We start from the raw sequence: 18728 nt of genomic DNA on the forward strand, positions 1-18728 counted from the left end.
CCAAAAGCTGTATGCCATAGGGAACTCTAGTTTCCCTCCTACCCAGAAACAGCCTCATTTCAGGAATCTCAAGGTGAGGGCTAGAATGCTACTGTAGTTATACCTTCTGTCAATAGAAAAATCTCTGCATTTATTCTCTACCACCCTGCACAACCTGTTAAGAATGAGAGCAAGCAAGGTACAGGTGACAGATATGTCATTGCTGCACTGTAACAATATACTTTGTATACAAGCAGAGTGAGAGTTTCATAAGACCTACTTAGAAAAGAATTCAGTATTTAAGCAATGTCATACTTAAACAGGAGAAAACCACCTAACCATAGGAACGGCTGATCTATTTTGAACAGTTTACATCATAAACAGAAAACCTTTGCATTTTAGTGCCCACTGCAATACTTATAAAAGTGAACAACTCCTAATAATTTCATTCAAATAAAACACAACCTAAATCTGGTCAAAAATGTTAAAATAAAAACCAGTTTTTCTGAACCTGAACATTTCACAATGTTTTGCAAAGTTGAAAGGCCACCCTTTAAGTACCTCCAGGCGTTTTACTGCCCTTCCTACCCTTTTCCTTACTCCTATTCTGAAACATCTCTGCTATTTTAGCTCTTTCTGGGGAGGAGCTGTGAGCTGCAGTCAGATGTGTCAGGCGGCAAAATAGAGTTGTTCTGCAAATACAACCCGACTGGGAGGGCTGCAGGCATCTTCAGGCAGCATGGCCAGGCTACATGGAGAAAGTGCTAAGATGCTTGTTTAGCAGGAAAAAAATGCAGAACAGGGCAGTTTTTCAAAGTTTGTGAGCAGTAAATCTGACTGCTGTCTCTGTTGCTCTAAAAATAAGCTGGCCATAGAATTTTAAAAAGTAAAAGACAATAGTTACAGGAACAGCACCTGGTACATTGTGCCTGTGGTACAAAAATCAGAGTTCTCAGTCCATCCCTGACATGCTTAGTCTTTGTTTTCTGTGTTTTTTTTTCCTATTGTTTTCTTCCATACTTCCTTTTCAGAATGGAAATTAATGCCCCTAAAAGTTGGTTAGAATTGTGTATCCTTCTGCACAGCTCTCTTAAAATTTCACCTCTACAAAATTATCCCATTTGCAGTCTATGTCATCAAAAAGCAACAACAAAAGTGTTACCCTATCAAGACAGTGTTTCACCACAATTTCAGTCTTGTGTCCTGTAAAGGCCACGTTTGGAGTAGATGCTGATTGAAGGTTTGAGCCAGCTAATAAGAACTTTTCCCTCCTTTAACCTAGCTCAGAAATGGTCCTTATAAAATGTGACCCTTCCTTAGTAGCCCTTTAACCACATATGCAGTCCAGATAACATGCTTGTACCACACTGTATGATTAAAAAAAAAAAAAAAAAGGACTGCAACTTCTTTCTTTTAATATCAGTCATGTTATAGCATTTAGTAAACAAGGGTCCCTTCCCTCCTTCTTCCTTTGGATTTAATACTACAATGTTTTAGGGAGAAGAATGATTTCCTGATCCTTCTGTGAGTGAAACCTATAAAGGATGGTCAGACTGGGTTTCTTATCAGCTTCAGTTTAATTGCAGTTCTTGTTATAAATGGGAATAGGTAAAAGAAGATAAAAAAAAATCTAGTGTACTCATAACCAAAGCAAATCCAAGCTGATACCTTACATGTGTTTTTATCCTCTAGAAGCAACTGTTGCATCACCCAGAGGAGCCTTCTTCCGTGCCAGTGCCCTTCTTGCCGCATAATTTGCCCCCAAGAGACTTATTGCAGAAAAGCATAATTTATCCTTCATATAAAGAAAGCAGAAAGTTCATGCATCAGCTACTATAAAAGGAAGTGTGCAGGTAGTGAAGAAGTGATGTAAGAATCAATTTAATACTTTAACAAGTACAGATGACTATTGACTTTTTTTTTTCCATTTGAAGTATTAAAATGGCAGATGATCAAGCTCACCTTAGGCTTCCAACTAACTAGGTTGGCACAGTTCCTTGAATAGAAAAGTTACCCTCCAGCTTCTTAACTTAATTCTCACCTTGAATGAAACCTCTTCAGAACAGTTAGATGACGAGTAAGAACAATTTGCAGAGTGCCATATATTCCCTATTATTGAATGAGAAAAGTTTACTCAAAACGCTCAGTGTTCTGTCAAGATAAAGCACATATTTTCATGGCCTTATACATAGTTTGATTCCTATTCTTAATGGCATGTAAGAATATTCTCACCTTTGTGTTTATATATATATTTTTTCCATGCAGAAATTATTTCCTTGGAAGAAGCCAACTTTATTATTTCAGGATGTTATTGGTAGATAAAAGACTTAAAAACTTGCAGATCTACAAACTTCTCCAGTGTGTTCACCAGAAAGACAGGAAGCAAATAGAAAAGCTGATCAAGCTTGGAATTCCAGATCTCATTAATTTCACAGAGCCTGAGGATGGATACAGTGCCCTTCACTTGGCCTGCATTAAAAATGATACTGACATGTGCAGCTTCCTGCTAGAGAATGGAGCTCATCCGGACATCCAAGATAAAATGGGATGTACTCCAGCAATGAAGGCCGCTGAGCTAGGACATGACTTGGTTTTGGACTTACTAGTAAAAGCTCAAGCAGACATGACTGTTGTTGATAATGAAGGAAGAAGTAAGTTAAAAAAAAAAAAAAAAAACACCTATCAGAGCAGAAATACCAAAGGGCTGCTATTACAGTTGCATTTCTGTGGTTCCAGTGACTGAGACTTGTGCCTTGGTACTGCCTGGCCTTAGGGCTTGATCACTAGTGAGAAAGCATGGTCAGGGTAATCCTTACAGTTCAACAAAAGCTATTTGCCATAAGACCTTTGGTGGAAAATAGGTTTATTCTCCCTAAACAGTCTGGGCCTTTGAATCTTAGCTCCCTTCAGTACATCACTGAATAGTAGCTCGTAATTGAGAATCACGTTCCTTCCACAAACTGTCATTAATATTGAAGACTGGTTTGCTCCCTGGGTTAAGATACATGCAATGTGATTTCTGGTTAAGGGTATTACTGTAAGAGAAGTTAACAGGCATCTACTGAAGGAGTCTGGCCTTTCAGATGTGAAGCTGACTGTTTAAATAATTTCCTTATCATTTAATATTGCTCTGCAACCCCTTGTATTTTTCTTTGCAGGTATCCTGTTTTACAGCATTTTACCTACAAGACGGCACTGCCACTGCACTCGGATTGCCTTAGAAAATGGTGCAGATGTCAACAACTGCACTACTGAGGGGAAGCCTGTATTTGTACAAGCCTGTGAACAAGCTCAGGGCATTAAAGAAATTTGCCTGAATTTTTTGGAAAGAGGAGCAGATCCTAACGCAACAAATGCAGTATGAATGCTTCTGTGTATATTATATTCCTAAGAGCATATATAAAGGATTATGGAATAGTAGTCGGACCACTAGACTATGGCTGTAAATCCTCACATTAAAATAATAACAGCAGCAGCAAGTGGTCAATTCTGTTGCTGTGTCTATTCCTTTCCTCTTGCCTTCAGAAGGAAGGGAGAATGAAGGTGTTAAGCATTCAGCTTGAATCATGTACCCTGATTTAGATTTTTGTAGGTTAAAGTGCATATATTTTATAAAAACAACTAGGCCAGCTCCGTAACAGCTGTAGTTGGCTATTTCAGTGGAGCAGTGCCGATTTGTGGTAATTTGGGCTACCCATGGTTTTGATCCTTATATTTGCAGTATCCTGCCTACCTTGGCTGACACATGGATATCTGTGCCACATCATTTGATACACATGCCCCCTTCACACACTTTGTGCACTTGCAAAATGGAGTATCCTCCATTTTTTTTTATAATATGAGGGGCACACACCTGGTCATAAAGAGGGAATGGTTTGCTGGGCCCACAGTAAAATCACCAGGGAGCAAAATGTGTTCTGGTAGAATGTCCACGACCCACTGCTTTCTGTCCAAGCGTGTGCTCCCTTCACCCCTGTGTACAGCAGTGAATAAGCTGTGCTAAGCACTGCTGGGGGGCACACGTTACAACTAGGTTGTCCCCTATCTGAAATGCATTATATTTTCAGGAAGGTTACCAGCTCTAAGTTGACCATTATAAAGAAAATATATACTGCTATCAGAAACATGCACCATCAGGTACAAAAAGTACAAATGTATTAGAACACAAATTTTTCCTCACAGACAGTACAGTAGTGGAATTCCCTAGCATCTTTCTTACTTATACATTCTCCAGCCATGCTTACTTATATACTTCCATGCTAGAGGTGATATTTTGTGTTAAAACTTGTAAACATGCATGAAAGCGTGCACACAGAATAAGAAGTTCTTTCAGACAAAGAATTGACATTCAGGGGACTATTCCACTGATGCAGATTATGTATTTTAGTCACTAGGGACTGACTACTCACATTTCAATAACAGACAACAGGACAAGGTTCTTAAAAACTGGCCTGCAAAGGTCTTTGAAATTTCAGACTCACCTTTTTACAACAGTGCCTAAAAGGGGGCCTCCAGTTTTAAGCCACTTGCAACTACCAGATCGCATTGTTCCAGAATTCCCTTCCAACCTGAATTAGCCTATGATTCAAATTATAAACTATTTTCTTGTTACCCTGCAGGCTACAGGTCGCACAGCCTTAATGGAAGCAGCAAGAGAAGGTGTTATTGAGCTGGTGCGTGCTATACTTGAAAGAGGAGGAGATGTTAATGTATTTGACCTTGAAAGACACAGCGCCGCACATTTTGCAGCCAAAGGAGGCTTTTTTGAGGTATTGTCTTTAGCAGTGCAAAGCATTGCTGCAAAGCCAAACAAGGCTTTCTTTGAGCCCAATATCTCAGCTTACTGAAACATAATAAGCAATAGTCAAGAGCATCTTTTTAAGTATCGTAGAAAATAAGAAATACTAGCATTTCTCTAAAACTGCAGAGACTTTTTTTCCCCGAGGTACCTATGAGGGCATGTTTGCTTGTTTTTCTGTCTGGTGGGGCAGTTTATTTGGGGAGCTGGTTTCCCTCTATGCATAGCATGCAACAATTGTGTAGCATGGATTTGACCTTCCCGTTATAAGGAGAACTCATGCAAATGCTTTAAAGTAGGCATTTTCTTCTCCTCCTTCCCTCCTCATATACTGTTTTTGCAAGTATATAAAACTATGCAGTTTTGATTATGCATATAACATCACAGCTACTTTAAAAACAGTGCCCTGCTGGTAAGACTGAAGGAGTTCCATAAAAATAGCATTAGAGCAAACAAATATTATGTGTGGATTGATAAACTGAGCATGCCAAAGAAGTTCACTTTTTTGGGAATACGTGCTACTGCATTTATTTGTGAGCAACAAGATTTTTTATAATACCATCTTCTTTTTTTCCAGATTCTGAGGGTAATTTCAGCTTACAATGGAGATGTTGGTCTGATTGCTATGAATGGGAACACACCACTTCATTATGCTGCAGAGGGAGGGTTTGCAGATTGCTGCAAGTTTATAGGACAAAGAGGTACATTAAAAATAACTTATTTTACAAATATCACCTATACTCTATATTTGCTAAATAAAATATTTAATTTTGGCCTCTATGAGATATTTAACCCTCTGGAATATCAGTAGTACATTTAATTCTCATTAACAGCAGCCTAACATAACCTGTCATGCCATTTTTTTCCACTGATGAGACTAAGAAAATGTAAACCATTTTTCAAAGCAAGCAGCAGAAACATCATGGATTTGTACAGTTCAGAATTGGACTGGATTAAGTGATTGGAGCTACAGTTGGAAATATTGCACTGCAACTTCCAATAGAGAATTAATTTTTGTTTTCCTGTTCATTTAAACAGCTTGATCTCGGTGTAAGGAGAAACCTAGCTCCCAGGAGGGATGAAACATAATCCAAAGAAGTTCTGATCATTTCCTAACTTCATCTAAACTGTCATGTCACTTCAAGCTTTGATTGCATAGGACTATGCAAAATCTTATGTTGTGTTCTTTTGGTTAACTAGTAGTGAAGAGCCAAACTGTAAGATCTGTTAGTGGTGTTTAATCTTAGTCTGAACTTCTTCATGTCCTAACTACTTTGAGAAAATCTTAAAATTTTCATTGAACTTCTGCCTTGCCATACGTCTTCAGACTAAACATAAAAACAGAGCAAGAGCTATCTGATGAATCTCTTTCTGCAAAATACAGACATGTGGCTAAACCTGCCCACCTGTGCTCAAGAGTTTTATACCAGCAACCTATATTGTTAAGAAAGTATAAAGCTGTTGATCTGTGCTAATTAGCGGCCTATTTAGTAAAAACCTCTTCCATTAAATGAATTGTGTCTATGTTTTTAGGCTGTGATCCTACATGGAAGAACTTATTAACAAAGACCCCAAGACTCATTGCCAAGGAAGGTGGTTTTAAGCCAGCAACAAAAGAATTGCGTAAAATTGAAAAAATCTTTGCTAAACGTTCCAAGCCTGAAGCTAAGGATGACAATCCCTGCTGGGCCCTCAAGTTATATGACTGGTCTTTGGAACATCAGGCTGCCCTCCGAGAGGCGTTTGATATATTTGACCAGGGAGATGGAACAGTGATGAAAGACGATTTTATATCAATTATTCGGAAACGGTGTGCCTTTATAGATGATGAACAATTAGAAACTGTTGCTGAAAAGAATGAAATGTCTCCTGGTGCGGGAATCAACATTGAAGAATTTTTTAAAGGCTCCAAATACTTGCAAAAAGCCTATCTCATAACATCTTTTGGACCCAAAAAGAAGAAAGGGATGAAAGCAAAAGGCAAGAAAGACATCCCAATCCCTGTGCCAATTTGCGTCATTCCAGAGAGTGCAATCCCACGTGGAGAAGGTGGCCTCCCTGCGTACATGATTGAAGCTTTGCAAAACATCACTGAGAGTGACCGCTTTAACCAACAGCACCCATCTGCCCATCCTGTGCATGATGACCGCACATGGTATATAGATGAACCAAGGAAAATGTACATGAATATTAACTACCTTGTCAGAGCAGGAGACATTCTGTCTCTCAGGAAGGCATTTGAGGAGGGTGTGCCAATAGATGTAAGAGATAAATACTATAAAACACCTTTAATGACAGCATGTGCAAGGGGAAACATAGCTATTGTGAGGTACCTTCTGGAAAAGGGGTAAGATCATTTACAAGTTTCTCTAACTGCTATTTAAGAGGGTTTTGAGAAGTGTGCATTTCTAGTAACCAGTTGGATGCAACCCACTAGGCTTGCGAGAAATTCATTTTTAGTAGCACAGTGGCTTAATAGTAAAATTAGTTAATAAAAGCTTAATATTAAACAACACTTTGCTCACATCTACTATGTCTGTACACACTTAGAACTGAACTCCCAAAATTATGGGAAGAAATTTTGGAAAATCTGGCTAAAGTGAATTGCTTGAATCATCAAGGTAATCCTAGACTTCCCTGTGTCATATGCCAGGGCCTTTTTAGGCAAATGCTTTAAGAGGGTAAGCCATACAGAAACACTTTCCTGGGCAGCTCAGCAGGCAGAGGCAGCAGGATTTACACTGGAAGTATATGCTGCTATTTCATATATTCCCTGCTTTAAGGTTACCCACTTCAGCCATTTGTACCCTACAGACACTGGTGAAAAATCTCAATAGCTTTAAAAGGAGAGAAACTTAAGAAAAAAAAATCAGTCATGCTTGCGTAACAGTGTAATCTGTTCTCTTTTAGAATCAGACTGGTGTAGTCCTATAGTCATTCAGATAAATGCAGAAATTACCTTTTTATTTTTTTTTCTTCAAAAATAATGACATTTATATTCTCTCCCTATAGCCAAAAGTCATTTTAGTGTTCATTAACAAGTATGAGTGCCTGTAGTCTTAGCTCCAGGCTTTGCAGAGACTCGCTGACATTAATAGTGACAGCATAAAGTTGCAAAAACTTGTGTATTCAGGTCTTCCGAAGACAAGGATACAAGAGTGGTCTGGCAAATTAGCCTCCACTGAGTTCATCAAACCTCCCTAGACTACACTGGAGTTACTTAATTTTGTGTGCACTGAAGTGCACTTATTTTTAAAATACTAATTGAAAGTTTAAATGGACAGAAATCAGAAAATGCAAAGGAAGGTCATCAGTAGAGTATTTAGCATTGCATCTTTCAACAGTGTACACTTTCAGACATTTTCTGCTTGCTATAGGAATCTAAACTCTTTCTCTAATATGGCCTCTTCAGTTCAGTATTACAAATCCATAACAAAAAAAAGCAATTATTTAAAACTAGAGAAAATGTTGCATTTTAAACAAACTGGTGATATCTATTTTTTACCTTACTCTAGAAAGACTCAGAAATAAATTACATTTATGCCAAAGGCAAATTCACCAGTGTTTGACAAGAAAGAAATACCAAAGTGTTTTTAAAACTATGCTATGTTTTCCCTCTTTGATCAGTTTGCTTCTACTAGAAAGAAGCTAGCCAAAGGAATTCAGGGACAGAAAGAAAGGATCAGTACAGACATGGGGCAGGGTGAGGGGGACAAGAAAGTGAAAAGCTGGAACTACTTATTTCAGTGATGAGAAATATAGCAGTATGTAAACTGCATATGCATAAATCAAGCTTACTAAGCAACCAAAAGATAACAAAGATGAAAAAACGCACTGGTAGGTCTAAGGAATTTCTGCTATAAGATCTCACCACAGGTAGGATTTTGAAAGACTATAAAAGACTAAAAGGAGGACTATAAAAGACTAACGGATGAACAGATGAACTCATTCTTTTGATACAATATTAAATATAAACAATTTGATAGGAAGAACAAAAAAAAGCCCTCCCTGGCAGCAGGCTGTGTCACTTTAAAAACAAAACAAAAAAACCAAACACCTCTCTCCATTTCTCCTGGGCAGATATCAGGCCTTTGTCCCTTGTGTAAATGGGACACTCACTTCAGGACTTCTGGGCAGGCCTAGATAAAATAGGAAGTAGTTTTTACCCAAGTACTGGGGAATTCCCTCTGATATTTCAGCCTCTTCCAAACCACTCGTGGCACATGTCAGAGATGGCAGAACTGCGTATGGTCATGGACTGTACTTACACTAAGTTTAAGAGAACCTAGTGGCTCTTGTTTCCCAAACTTTGCTTTTGCATGCCCTCAGCCCCAAAGCTTCCACTAAAGCTAAAAATGCTAAAAAATGATAATGCTTTTTCTCTGAACTTCAGCTGAAGGCAACATAGTGCTAATGTTACACCATGATTATCCCTTGCAGACCATGCCATACATAAAATTATTAGCCTGGCAGCAGAAATAAATCTAGCCTAATTATGTGACATAATACCTGAAAAAAAAATCCTCAGATTTTCAGTGATCTTTCTCTTAAATCTTCTCTATTTTAGGCTCCAATCCATCTCCTCCTCAGTTTTTAAATTACATAGTAAGCTATTTTGCCTAGGAGCAAAAGGAGCACCTGTTCTTGGCCTCCAACCATTCTTTTTTGTATTACTTAATTTGCCTGTCACTGTTACCTGCTTCATCTCATCCTCAGAGAGGGACAGTAATGCATAAAATCACTACCAGTACAAGCTGCTACTATTGATGCTCCACGACAAGCTATGTCAGGTACTAGAACTGTCAAAGTAGCAGTGGCAACATGAAAATACTCATTTACATTGAATATGCCATTATGGAATGCAGTTAACTTGCACTGTACTTGGAGTTGCAGAAGTTACTGTGTCTAGTAGCTGGCTTCATCTGTTCACATGTCAACTCTGCCCCCCCCCCCCTTTTTTTTTTTTTTTTTTTTTTTGCAGGGCTGATGTAAACGCAAAGGACAATTTCATGTGGACTCCTCTACACCATGCATGCCATGCAGGAAACCTAGATATTGCTAAACTGATAGTGAAGGCTGGAGGAGCAGTGGATGCACTCGCAATCGGCAAATCAACCCCATTAATAAGAGCCATCGAGATCTGTAGATTGGATATTGTGCAGTTTTTAATCGACGCAGGTGCTAATGTCCAAGTGACAAACAGAAATGGTAAATACCCATTTGTCATAGAATGACTTATTTACTTAGGCATGTACACATGTCATAAAATGAATGTTTAGGTTTTTCAAGCCCTTTGGAAGACTTTGAGAAGTGTTCTGAAGTTATGATTGCTGTCAGGATCAGGATTAAGAGTTAAATTCGCCTGGATTTCTAAGTAGTCAGCTTCACTTTTCTTGTGCGCCTTCAGAAAATAAAGCAATAGTCATTAATTGCACAGAATGAAAAACAAAACACCCTAAGATTGTGGTTGAAAGGATCCCTGGTAAAGCTGTTCTTCACAGGATATATAGAAAGTTATAAATGGTTTTAATAAAAAAAAATATAGCTAATTGAAGGAAAATTAGATTATAGTTGTGCTCAGTATCCACTATGCCACCCATTTAAATCACTTTGTATGAAATGGGCACTGTTAGAAATGAAAGTGACTTAGCAGGAAAAAGTCTGAACTGATATGGTAGTGTTACCTTCCTACAGCAAGAGAGAGGTACATCATGGATCTGCTTTTTTCTTTAAGAAATTAAAAATAGACTTTTGACTTTTCGTGTGGTGAAAATGTGATAGTGTGGGGGATTTTCATTAGTTACAGTCTGCAGATACGTCAAGGAAATGATATGCCTCAGATTTGCTCTCAGTGAATTTTACTAAATGAGAAGAAACCAGGCACTTCAGCCAGCTAGCATAATTTGTATCCCCAAAGAATCAAACCAGTCCTGCTCTCTCCTGATGGATGCTTTGTGGGGTCAGGCAGGAGGAAATATGGGCAATCCTTTCACACCCCCATTCTGCCCAGCATACTGCTGTGTGGCAACCGGGGCGGCTAGCGGGCAGTTCCCTCTGCCCGTGTTTGTACACAGACCTCAGCCCAAGCAAGAGGGATGGAAAGAGTGAGGGGAGAGTCTTCAGGAACAGATTTAAGGTCTAAGATACAGGGGGCTGTTAACTACAGCCCCAGAGCTGTTTCCAAATGGTAGACTAAAAGTTGCACTAGTTTCAGCCTGCTTAAATTACAATGGAAGAGTGAAGTCTTGTTTATAAGTGTCAAAGTTGCCATTAAACTTCACTTTAGGGCAGTTTATTTTTTTAAAAGTACAAGACTATTTTTAAATTTTTGAACACTATTTTGTATTTTGTGGTACTTTAAGAGTAAATAGTTAAACCTTTATCACATTTCAAACCCTTGCTATAATATGTTTAACAGGTGAGACATTCTTACCAAAACACACAGCAGGTAAAACAATGCTTGCAGGAGGGCTATGTATTTTGCATTTCTGTAACCATTTAAAATTCTATACATCTGATAGTAGCAATTTAATTTTACAACTACTTTAGAGCCATGGGGCCTCATCTCATGATATGCGGGAGGGTTTTTCCTTTATTAGGCCCTGACAGTGTTCAGCCTCACTTAAACCCTAGGGCTTCCCCTTTACTCTTGCCAGTCACAGAGCAAGCACTGGGAGAGTTAGATACTACAATAAATTGGTCCAGATTCCTCATCTTGAAATATGCTTGCCATTTTCTAGTGTTAAATTCCCTCAGCTCTCAGATGAGAACTGCAACCTGCCAGATCTTGCATTTTAAGCTGCAAATTTGAGGGCTTTAAAAGCAAAGCGACCACTCCAAAATCACACACACTATATCGTTTCGATGCTCATTTCCGCAAACTCTTATTTCTGCGAGCACTCCTGACGACTGCCTGGCCTCACACCAGTGTCAAGCAGGCTCCTGGCAGCCAAATGGTTAAGAAAACAGAGCTGTAATTAAATTCAGTTGACACTATTGCCATTATTCAGCTATAGAAACTGTCATGGGTTATACAGGTATTTATTTCTATACTGCAGGAGAAAGTGTTGTTGATATTGCAAAAGCCTTTGCGGATTTTAGAATAATTGATCTGCTTCAAAGCAAACTGGACCGTTTGCCAAGAATACTGGAAAAGAAAGAGAAAGAAAAGAAAGGGAAGAAGGTTGCCAAGCCAAAGTCTCCTAAACCAAAGCCTGTAGAGGGAGAAATCGTGAAGAGAGAGGTATGAAAAATGATGACGAGAGAGTAATTGCTGTATTTGCTAATAAATATTAGCATTTTTATTTATTTCATTTACCTGCCATCCAGGTCTATATAAAACTGTAAAACATTTTTCAAGGTAGTATTTTCAAACCCAGTACTTTTCTTGTTCTTGGCACTCCTGGTAGTTGGTCATCAGTTAAAACAATGGCTTGGTAATCACTTCTGCCTCCAGGAAATTTTTCCCAATAGCACTCACACGACACAAAAATCCTTCCTCCTCTTTTCCCACTCCTCCTTTCTTTTCTCCTGAATTTTACCACATGAAAATTTCCCCATTAGCTGAATTCCAGAGGATGTAAGATGTGTACCTTGTTTCCAAGTGCAAAATATTTGTTTAACTGATACCTCCTCCTTCACAGGCATCTGCAACAGTTGTGGAAAAAACCATTGTTGAAGAGGATACAAAATCCCTGAAGGACAATATTATTTATCTGCATTCTTTGATAGCCAGTGGTGCTACTAAGAAAGTTGACATCACATTCAAACCCAAAAAAGTATGTATGGTAGAAAAACATAAGCACTGTTTTACATGGATTTAGGTAGATGCAGAGATCACATTCTCTGCAGGTCAATGTGTGGAGTTTTCATGAAGTTAATTGAAAGAAGCGGGAAAAATATGGAGCAGAGAATTTGGCCAAGCATTAACATGGGTTAGCCAAAAGTCCAGTTTATCTCACCACACGCAAGTGTGTAGTAGAGAATAGAGTTTTCTGAATAGCTTATTATAAAAGCTAACAAGCCAATAAAATTGTGGGAGGGAAAGAAGGGTGAAAGAACAGCTTTACAGTGAATAGTTTGCAACAGGCTGTATAGTTAATTCCAGTAACTTTATTTTTGATCACATTTCCTTTCTTCCCTAGCTACAGAAGGCAGAGAGGCTAGAAAGGTCATCACAAAACAGCAATAAACTGAAGTGTTCATGTGTATAATATATATATATATACACATATGCACACAAATAAAACATAATCAAAATTAAGCTTCTAACAAGATTTAAAACAGTATTAGATTAAAATGGTCCACAACAAACTACTAATGCAACTACATTTTCATCGATACAATGCACTTTTTGGATAGGAGCCCTTGTGCGTGGGACCTACACCAACTTCTAACTTGCTTTCTCAGTCAGTTATCACAAGATTATTCATGTCAGCGACAGTTACCGAAATAGATGTTTCACTGCTGTGATCTATACAAAGTACATCCTTACTAGGTATAACTTTCAGTAGTGCAAGTTTAGGAAGTAGAATTCTTTATCAGGGACTCATTAATACTTGTTCTCACATAGCTGAGAACAAGAAACACATGATCACAGAGAAGTACCCAATAATAATAATAATTTGATGACACAATTGATGACCAAGAAGCTTTATCTGGGGGTTTGTTTACTATTTTCCTAAGTTCTTCCTGCTGGTTTCTGCTATAGTCTTACGGAATAAGTCTACTCTGCCAGTGACACTACAGTTAATTACTAATTTACACTCTGAGAATATTGGGTGTGTCTCAACACTTTATTGTGAACTATCAGCTTTGGGTCTTTTTTCCCCCCATATTAGCCCTCAACTGAACAGAGGGCAGCATCAGAAGTGATAAGAGAAAACACTTTGCTTATGTATGCAAATACTTGTGGTATCTTCTGCTGGGAGGCTGTACCAGTTTTCTTCTACATCTCCAGTTAGAGCCACATTCTAGAAGTCGTTCCTATGATTAACATTTTCTTAAGGCTCCAGCTGCAGAAGTTACATCCAAATTAACTACAAGTTTATTTTCTAGGTTTGGACTCCTGAAGATACAAAAGAGCAGCCAATAAGAAAGCAAGAATTGCTCCATGAACGTTTGGCTTTTGATGAGGACTCTGAAAATTCAAAAAAAATCATATCACCCTTTAAGAGAAATCTTATGGAAAAAGCACACCAGCTGGAAAACGCTACTTCAACACAAGGATCAAAAAGGCCAACTCCTTCGTAAAAAAGTGTGGCCTTTAGTAAAGGCATTCCAATTATGCTATAAAATTTTAGCAACTTTTTCCTCAGCCTTAGTCCTCAAAAAAATATTTTCTTGAAATTAAGTCATGATGCTGGATCAGTATACTTCATGGAATGCCTTCTACTGTGGGACATGAATCCTTTCTCTTCATAAAGTTACAGTTAGGAGATTTTTTTTTTTTGGTCTCAAGATAGGATGCCTCCCTACAAGATGTGTCATCCTTCCCCTTTTCTGCCAAAAGGGCATTAAAATTTCTGAAATATTATGTTCATATTCTGAAAGTCAAGAATATCTTTGCCTTGTCAGATATCTGCAACAGATGAGAAAGAAGATTCAGGTCTTACTACTATCTGGATTACTACTGTCCAGTGAACAATTTTTGTATTCTTATATGCTTACAACCCTTTCTCTTCCTTCACAGCTGATGTTTTGCCCACTTACACTGCTGCAGCACAGTGATTACTCAGGACCTTTACATGTTTGCTCTGGGTAGGCATCTGTGGCTTTTGCTCTCGATAGCTATCCAAAGGGATCATCATTAATCACTCAATATCGAGTGAGATCAATGCCTGTCCAGTTCCAGACCTGCTGATCGGGTTTGATACCAGTAGCCACATACCCTAAACTTTGAAGGCTACTCACAGGTTGTATGAATGCAGATTCATGCAGCCAGAGCTAAGCCCAGCAGCACTGGAGAAGTAAAAAGAACTTCAGAATTTGTTATGGTGCGTTCCCCAGAAGGAATGCAGCTATGCTTGAAGTCAATCAGCTTCTCCCCAAACCTCAGAGTGGTGAGCCCACATGTTCTGGTGGACCCTGGTGTCCTGTTTCACACCTCATAAGCTACAGCATGGAATAGTGTCATTAGGTGCCAACTTGGACTACTGACATGAGCTACTTATGTGCTTAAAGACTCATTATAAGCTAAGCATTCAGAGTGTTAGGAATTCAGGAAAGCCTTAAAGAACTAAGAAAACATCACATGGCCTTTATACATATGTGCCTTGCTTTAAGTGTATGTCAATATGACATACAGTAAGAAATAGCTGTGCTTATTTTGCCTTCAAAATTAGTCTATGGTTTTAACCCTGTGTGAGAAGGGGCAGAGGATATACACCAGTGGAGTTATTTACATGAAGACACCAATAAAGTATAGCATGCTTGATTCTAGTTGCTAAGTTAAAGCCAAAGGACTGCCTGACTTCCCGGGGGTTCTTAGGGCTAATCTCCTCAGCACCCTCAGCATAGGGCTGCAGGACTGCAGAGGGACAGAAAAGGCAAGATGAAGCATTGCTGCACGTGACACAAGGCTAACAACTCGGGATTGTGCGCCTTATGAAGACAGCTGGTGTTATGCAAAAGAATAAACATGCTTTACTCAGCAGTTATACCTCAGTGATTTACAACTATTTTAAGACCGCAGTAGCAGAGGGCTTTTCTGCCTAAGGCATTGCTTGCCTTATGCCACTTCATAGTGGCCAAGCCTGGCAGAGCTAGAGCTGCCTCCTGGTCCCCTCAAGGCATCAAGAAGAAGCTTTTCTGCATTGAGATAGAGTTGTGCAAAACTCTTCAGCCGCTTCAGAAGAAAGAAAAACACAACAGAACATACCCCAGAACACATTAGGGACATTATATAGGACTTCCTGGCTCAGGACTAGGCCTACTTTCAGCTGTTTTCTTAGATTTGTTTAATGATTTTTGCAGCTGGTATAGGGTTATGTTATTGGGTAAGGCTTTCAGAGACCCAGTCTTGTCAACTCAGTGGCCTCAGTTCTGCCTGCTGAAGGTATCAAGTGGTATATAGTGCCACTCTTGTGTGTCTGAGGCTAAATACTTGTATCCTTCCCTATGTGGACTGCATTCCTATTTTAGGAGTGTCATCAGCAGCAGATGACACTGTTATCAGTAGGCCTCAAGAAACCTGGACATAGCCCAAGACACAAGTCAGAACTGGCAACTTCTAGCTTACAAGGCTAAGGCATAAGCAGGAGGGGGATAAAGAACAGTGCAGATTGATGATTCAGATAAAGAAGGGCCTGCAGAAGAGAGTAAGATTTCTACCCCCCTCACCGGCTCAGTTGCATTAGACAAGCAAGCTGGAGAATTTGGTTGACATCTTCCAATCGTGTCATCATGGAGTAAGTTGGGGAGTATGGTTCAGAGCCTCCCTCACTGTACACCAAAAGGAAGCAGGGGTCTGATGCACAGAACAGTGATGCACTGCAGAAAACTTTTAGGAATGCGAACACAAATATCACAGAGGAGTCAGTTACAGAGCTCAAAATTGCTTAGTAGCCTTTCTCCTACTGAGAACAAGAGTTGGGAGCAAGCATCAACAGGAGGAGCTTTAAAATGCTAAAGAAAAGAGAGTTTGCTCATTAAGGTGTCAGATGTCTTCTCCCCCACTTCTCCAGTGATTTTGATCAGGCTACATGGTCCTTCATGCCTTTGGGACCCTCTGGAAGTAGAGTTTGAGCTACAGAATGGTAAAGAAAAATACTAGAGTATTGCTGAATCTGACCTCCCTGAAAGTACAGAATGAGGACATCATCTCTTACTACCACAAGCACTTGCACAACCAGCCAGCTACCGCCCTGTAGCACCATGCCTGCAGGGCACTTAACCACTATGTTTGCCCACCTGCAGCCTGCAACTAGCTACCTGCAAGAGAGATGGAGCTCAGCAAAAAAGCTGTAAAGAGATGGAAAAAATAGACAAGAACACATTTGTTCTGTACATCCCTACTTGGTGACCAGACATGACAGAAACCCTAGCACACTACAGGGAATTGCACAAACATTACAGAAAGAAAACCAGACATACTCACGTGAGCCAAATGTAACTCCAAATTGTTCATTAATTCTGAGTTCATCTGTCAACAGTTATTATCTGATAAGCCAGAACAACCTGGCCTCCACTAAAGGGGAAAAAAAAAAATACAACTATTACTTAAACAGCAAAAGAAACATTTCATCACTACTTTTATCTCCTCCCTCTCCCACTTAGCCTCAGCTCATCTAATTTCTTCCTGAGACAAGAACCAGCTCCTGCAAAACCAGCCCTCCTCCACCTAACCCACCCCACCTGAGAGGATCTGATTTAAAAGGGGGCCCAGCTGCCCCTGAAATCACTGCTAAACACAAACCACTGGGTTTTCCCTTATCAGCCTGATAGTTCAAGGGTTTCTGTCAATGAAAGCAGAAGGTCTAAAGCAAGATCCTTACTAGCTTCCTTACCTGCCCAGACCCAGCCTACATCTGCTAAGAAATTTCTAAGCACCCAAAAGCACTATGTGACCCCAAATGCTACAGGGCTCCCCAGCTAGCAGAGCTCATCGCTCATCTTGCGCTCGGCACCTAAAGGGCCCAGTCTAATGGCACTTGCAGGCTACACACAAGAAAATTTACAACACCTCTGCCTCGAGCATGAATGTAGCAACCACCGGCATTCTCAGTCAGAAACTCAGCTGCAGTAAGAAACCACAGTAAAGCTGCTACTGAGTCCACCTGGCCCATTTCTAGGGACCTCTCATGATTCTTGCACTAGGGAGCTGGGTGTTCTCCACTACCACACCGCAGCCAGGCAGTGCATCCACGCTCCTTCCTTTTGTCGTGAGGAACATATCTCACAACTGAAAAAGCTGGAACGTTCTCACCAGCTTATCTGCTGGAGTACTGATAGCAGTCGGAAATTTGCCTAGAAGCAATAAACTAAACAAGGAAAAAAAAAAGATAAATAAAACCCAAGTGAAGGGTACAATTCAAAGACACCTCTGAAGAGGCAAGAGGCTGTGCCAGAGGAATCAGCAGCCCCGTGGATATTTTAGACTGTTTAATCCTACAAATATAGGCCAAGTATAAATCTGCAGTTCCTCAGCAGATAGTTTTGCTTCAGTAAGAAGTGCACTCCAAAGAAAAGCAACGCTTGGTGCCTTCCCTCCACTGGAGCATTTAATAATAACAATTTGTAATAATAACAACAAATTTATAATAAAGATTGTAATATTGAAGGAATAACTACAGCTGTAATATTCCTGTGCTTGGGAGATATTGCATTCCAGCAAGCATCTTTCCCCACCCAATTACTTTACGAGGAAACAGCTTCATTTTTTAGGTAGCAAGTGGCTAGTGGAGAGGAGATGCTGTGGAATTTCTCTGCAGGGTCTTTGCTTTAATACATTCAGATTGTTTTATTAGCAGGTGCATGGCAGAAGTGGGATGTGTCCTCTGGCACCTTGTGCTTGCTTTATTGCCCTACGAAGATTTGGCCCTCAGCTCGCAGCCCACCCGAGATCAGTATCTCATCTCAGGAGGTGATGCTGGGCTTGCTGGCATTACCTCCGCTGGACTTTTGCTGCTGGGCATTTAGCCCTGGGATGCCCGGAAAGCACAGAGCCAGGATTTGGTGGACACCTTGAGGGCCATGGTCACCTTTGGCTGGTTTTACTGCCCAGGTGGGGCAAGGGATGCCAAGAGGAAGCAGCAAGTAGCATGTGAAGGTAGATGCTGCTTCTGGCGTTGGGGTGGTGAAGATCTCCCAATGGGAACTGTAGCCAAGGGAGCTCCAAAGGGCCTTTTGCCAACACGCTGCCCACCTGCACTGGGGCTGGGTGAAACCTCCTCCACGGCTGGTCGCCCAGCCGTGTGGGAACAGCACTGCATTTTGCACAGCCTGCTTTCCC

At 40.0% G+C, this 18728-nt stretch overlaps 1 protein-coding gene across 1 annotated transcript; it reads left to right on the plus strand.

The window, feature by feature from the left end:
* The first annotated feature begins 1685 nt into the window (after positions 1–1685).
* On the plus strand, positions 1686–14029 carry ANKEF1 (ankyrin repeat and EF-hand domain containing 1). Its single transcript, XM_088531248.1, has 10 exons — positions 1686–1832; positions 2245–2630; positions 3138–3337; positions 4599–4748; positions 5355–5478; positions 6311–7124; positions 9759–9985; positions 11836–12020; positions 12421–12555; positions 13835–14029. The coding sequence occupies exons 2-10, from the start codon at positions 2285–2287 to the stop codon at positions 14027–14029; spliced, it is 2376 nt and encodes a 791-aa protein (XP_088387374.1). The 5' UTR covers positions 1686–1832; positions 2245–2284.
* The last annotated feature ends 4699 nt before the right edge of the window (positions 14030–18728 follow it).

The sequence above is a fragment of the Tinamus guttatus genome, unplaced genomic scaffold, assembly GCF_059628265.1.
Source record: "Tinamus guttatus ecotype Peru unplaced genomic scaffold, ASM5962826v1 Tinamus_guttatus_pri_ptg000403l, whole genome shotgun sequence".
Classification (NCBI taxonomy): Eukaryota; Metazoa; Chordata; class Aves; order Tinamiformes; family Tinamidae; genus Tinamus; species Tinamus guttatus.

What these genes read in the sequence shown, in the direction of transcription:
- ANKEF1 (XM_088531248.1), top strand. Translation starts at nt 2,285, where the DNA reads ATGTTATTGGTAGATAAAAGACTTAAAAACTTGCAGATCTACAAACTT. An exon ending in TGTTGATAATGAAGGAAGAA is followed by an intron (nt 2,631 to 3,137) that starts GTAAGTTAAAAA and finishes TTTTCTTTGCAG; the next exon opens with GTATCCTGTTTTACAGCATT. An exon ending in CCAAGTGACAAACAGAAATG is followed by an intron (nt 9,986 to 11,835) that starts GTAAATACCCAT and finishes TCTATACTGCAG; the next exon opens with GAGAAAGTGTTGTTGATATT.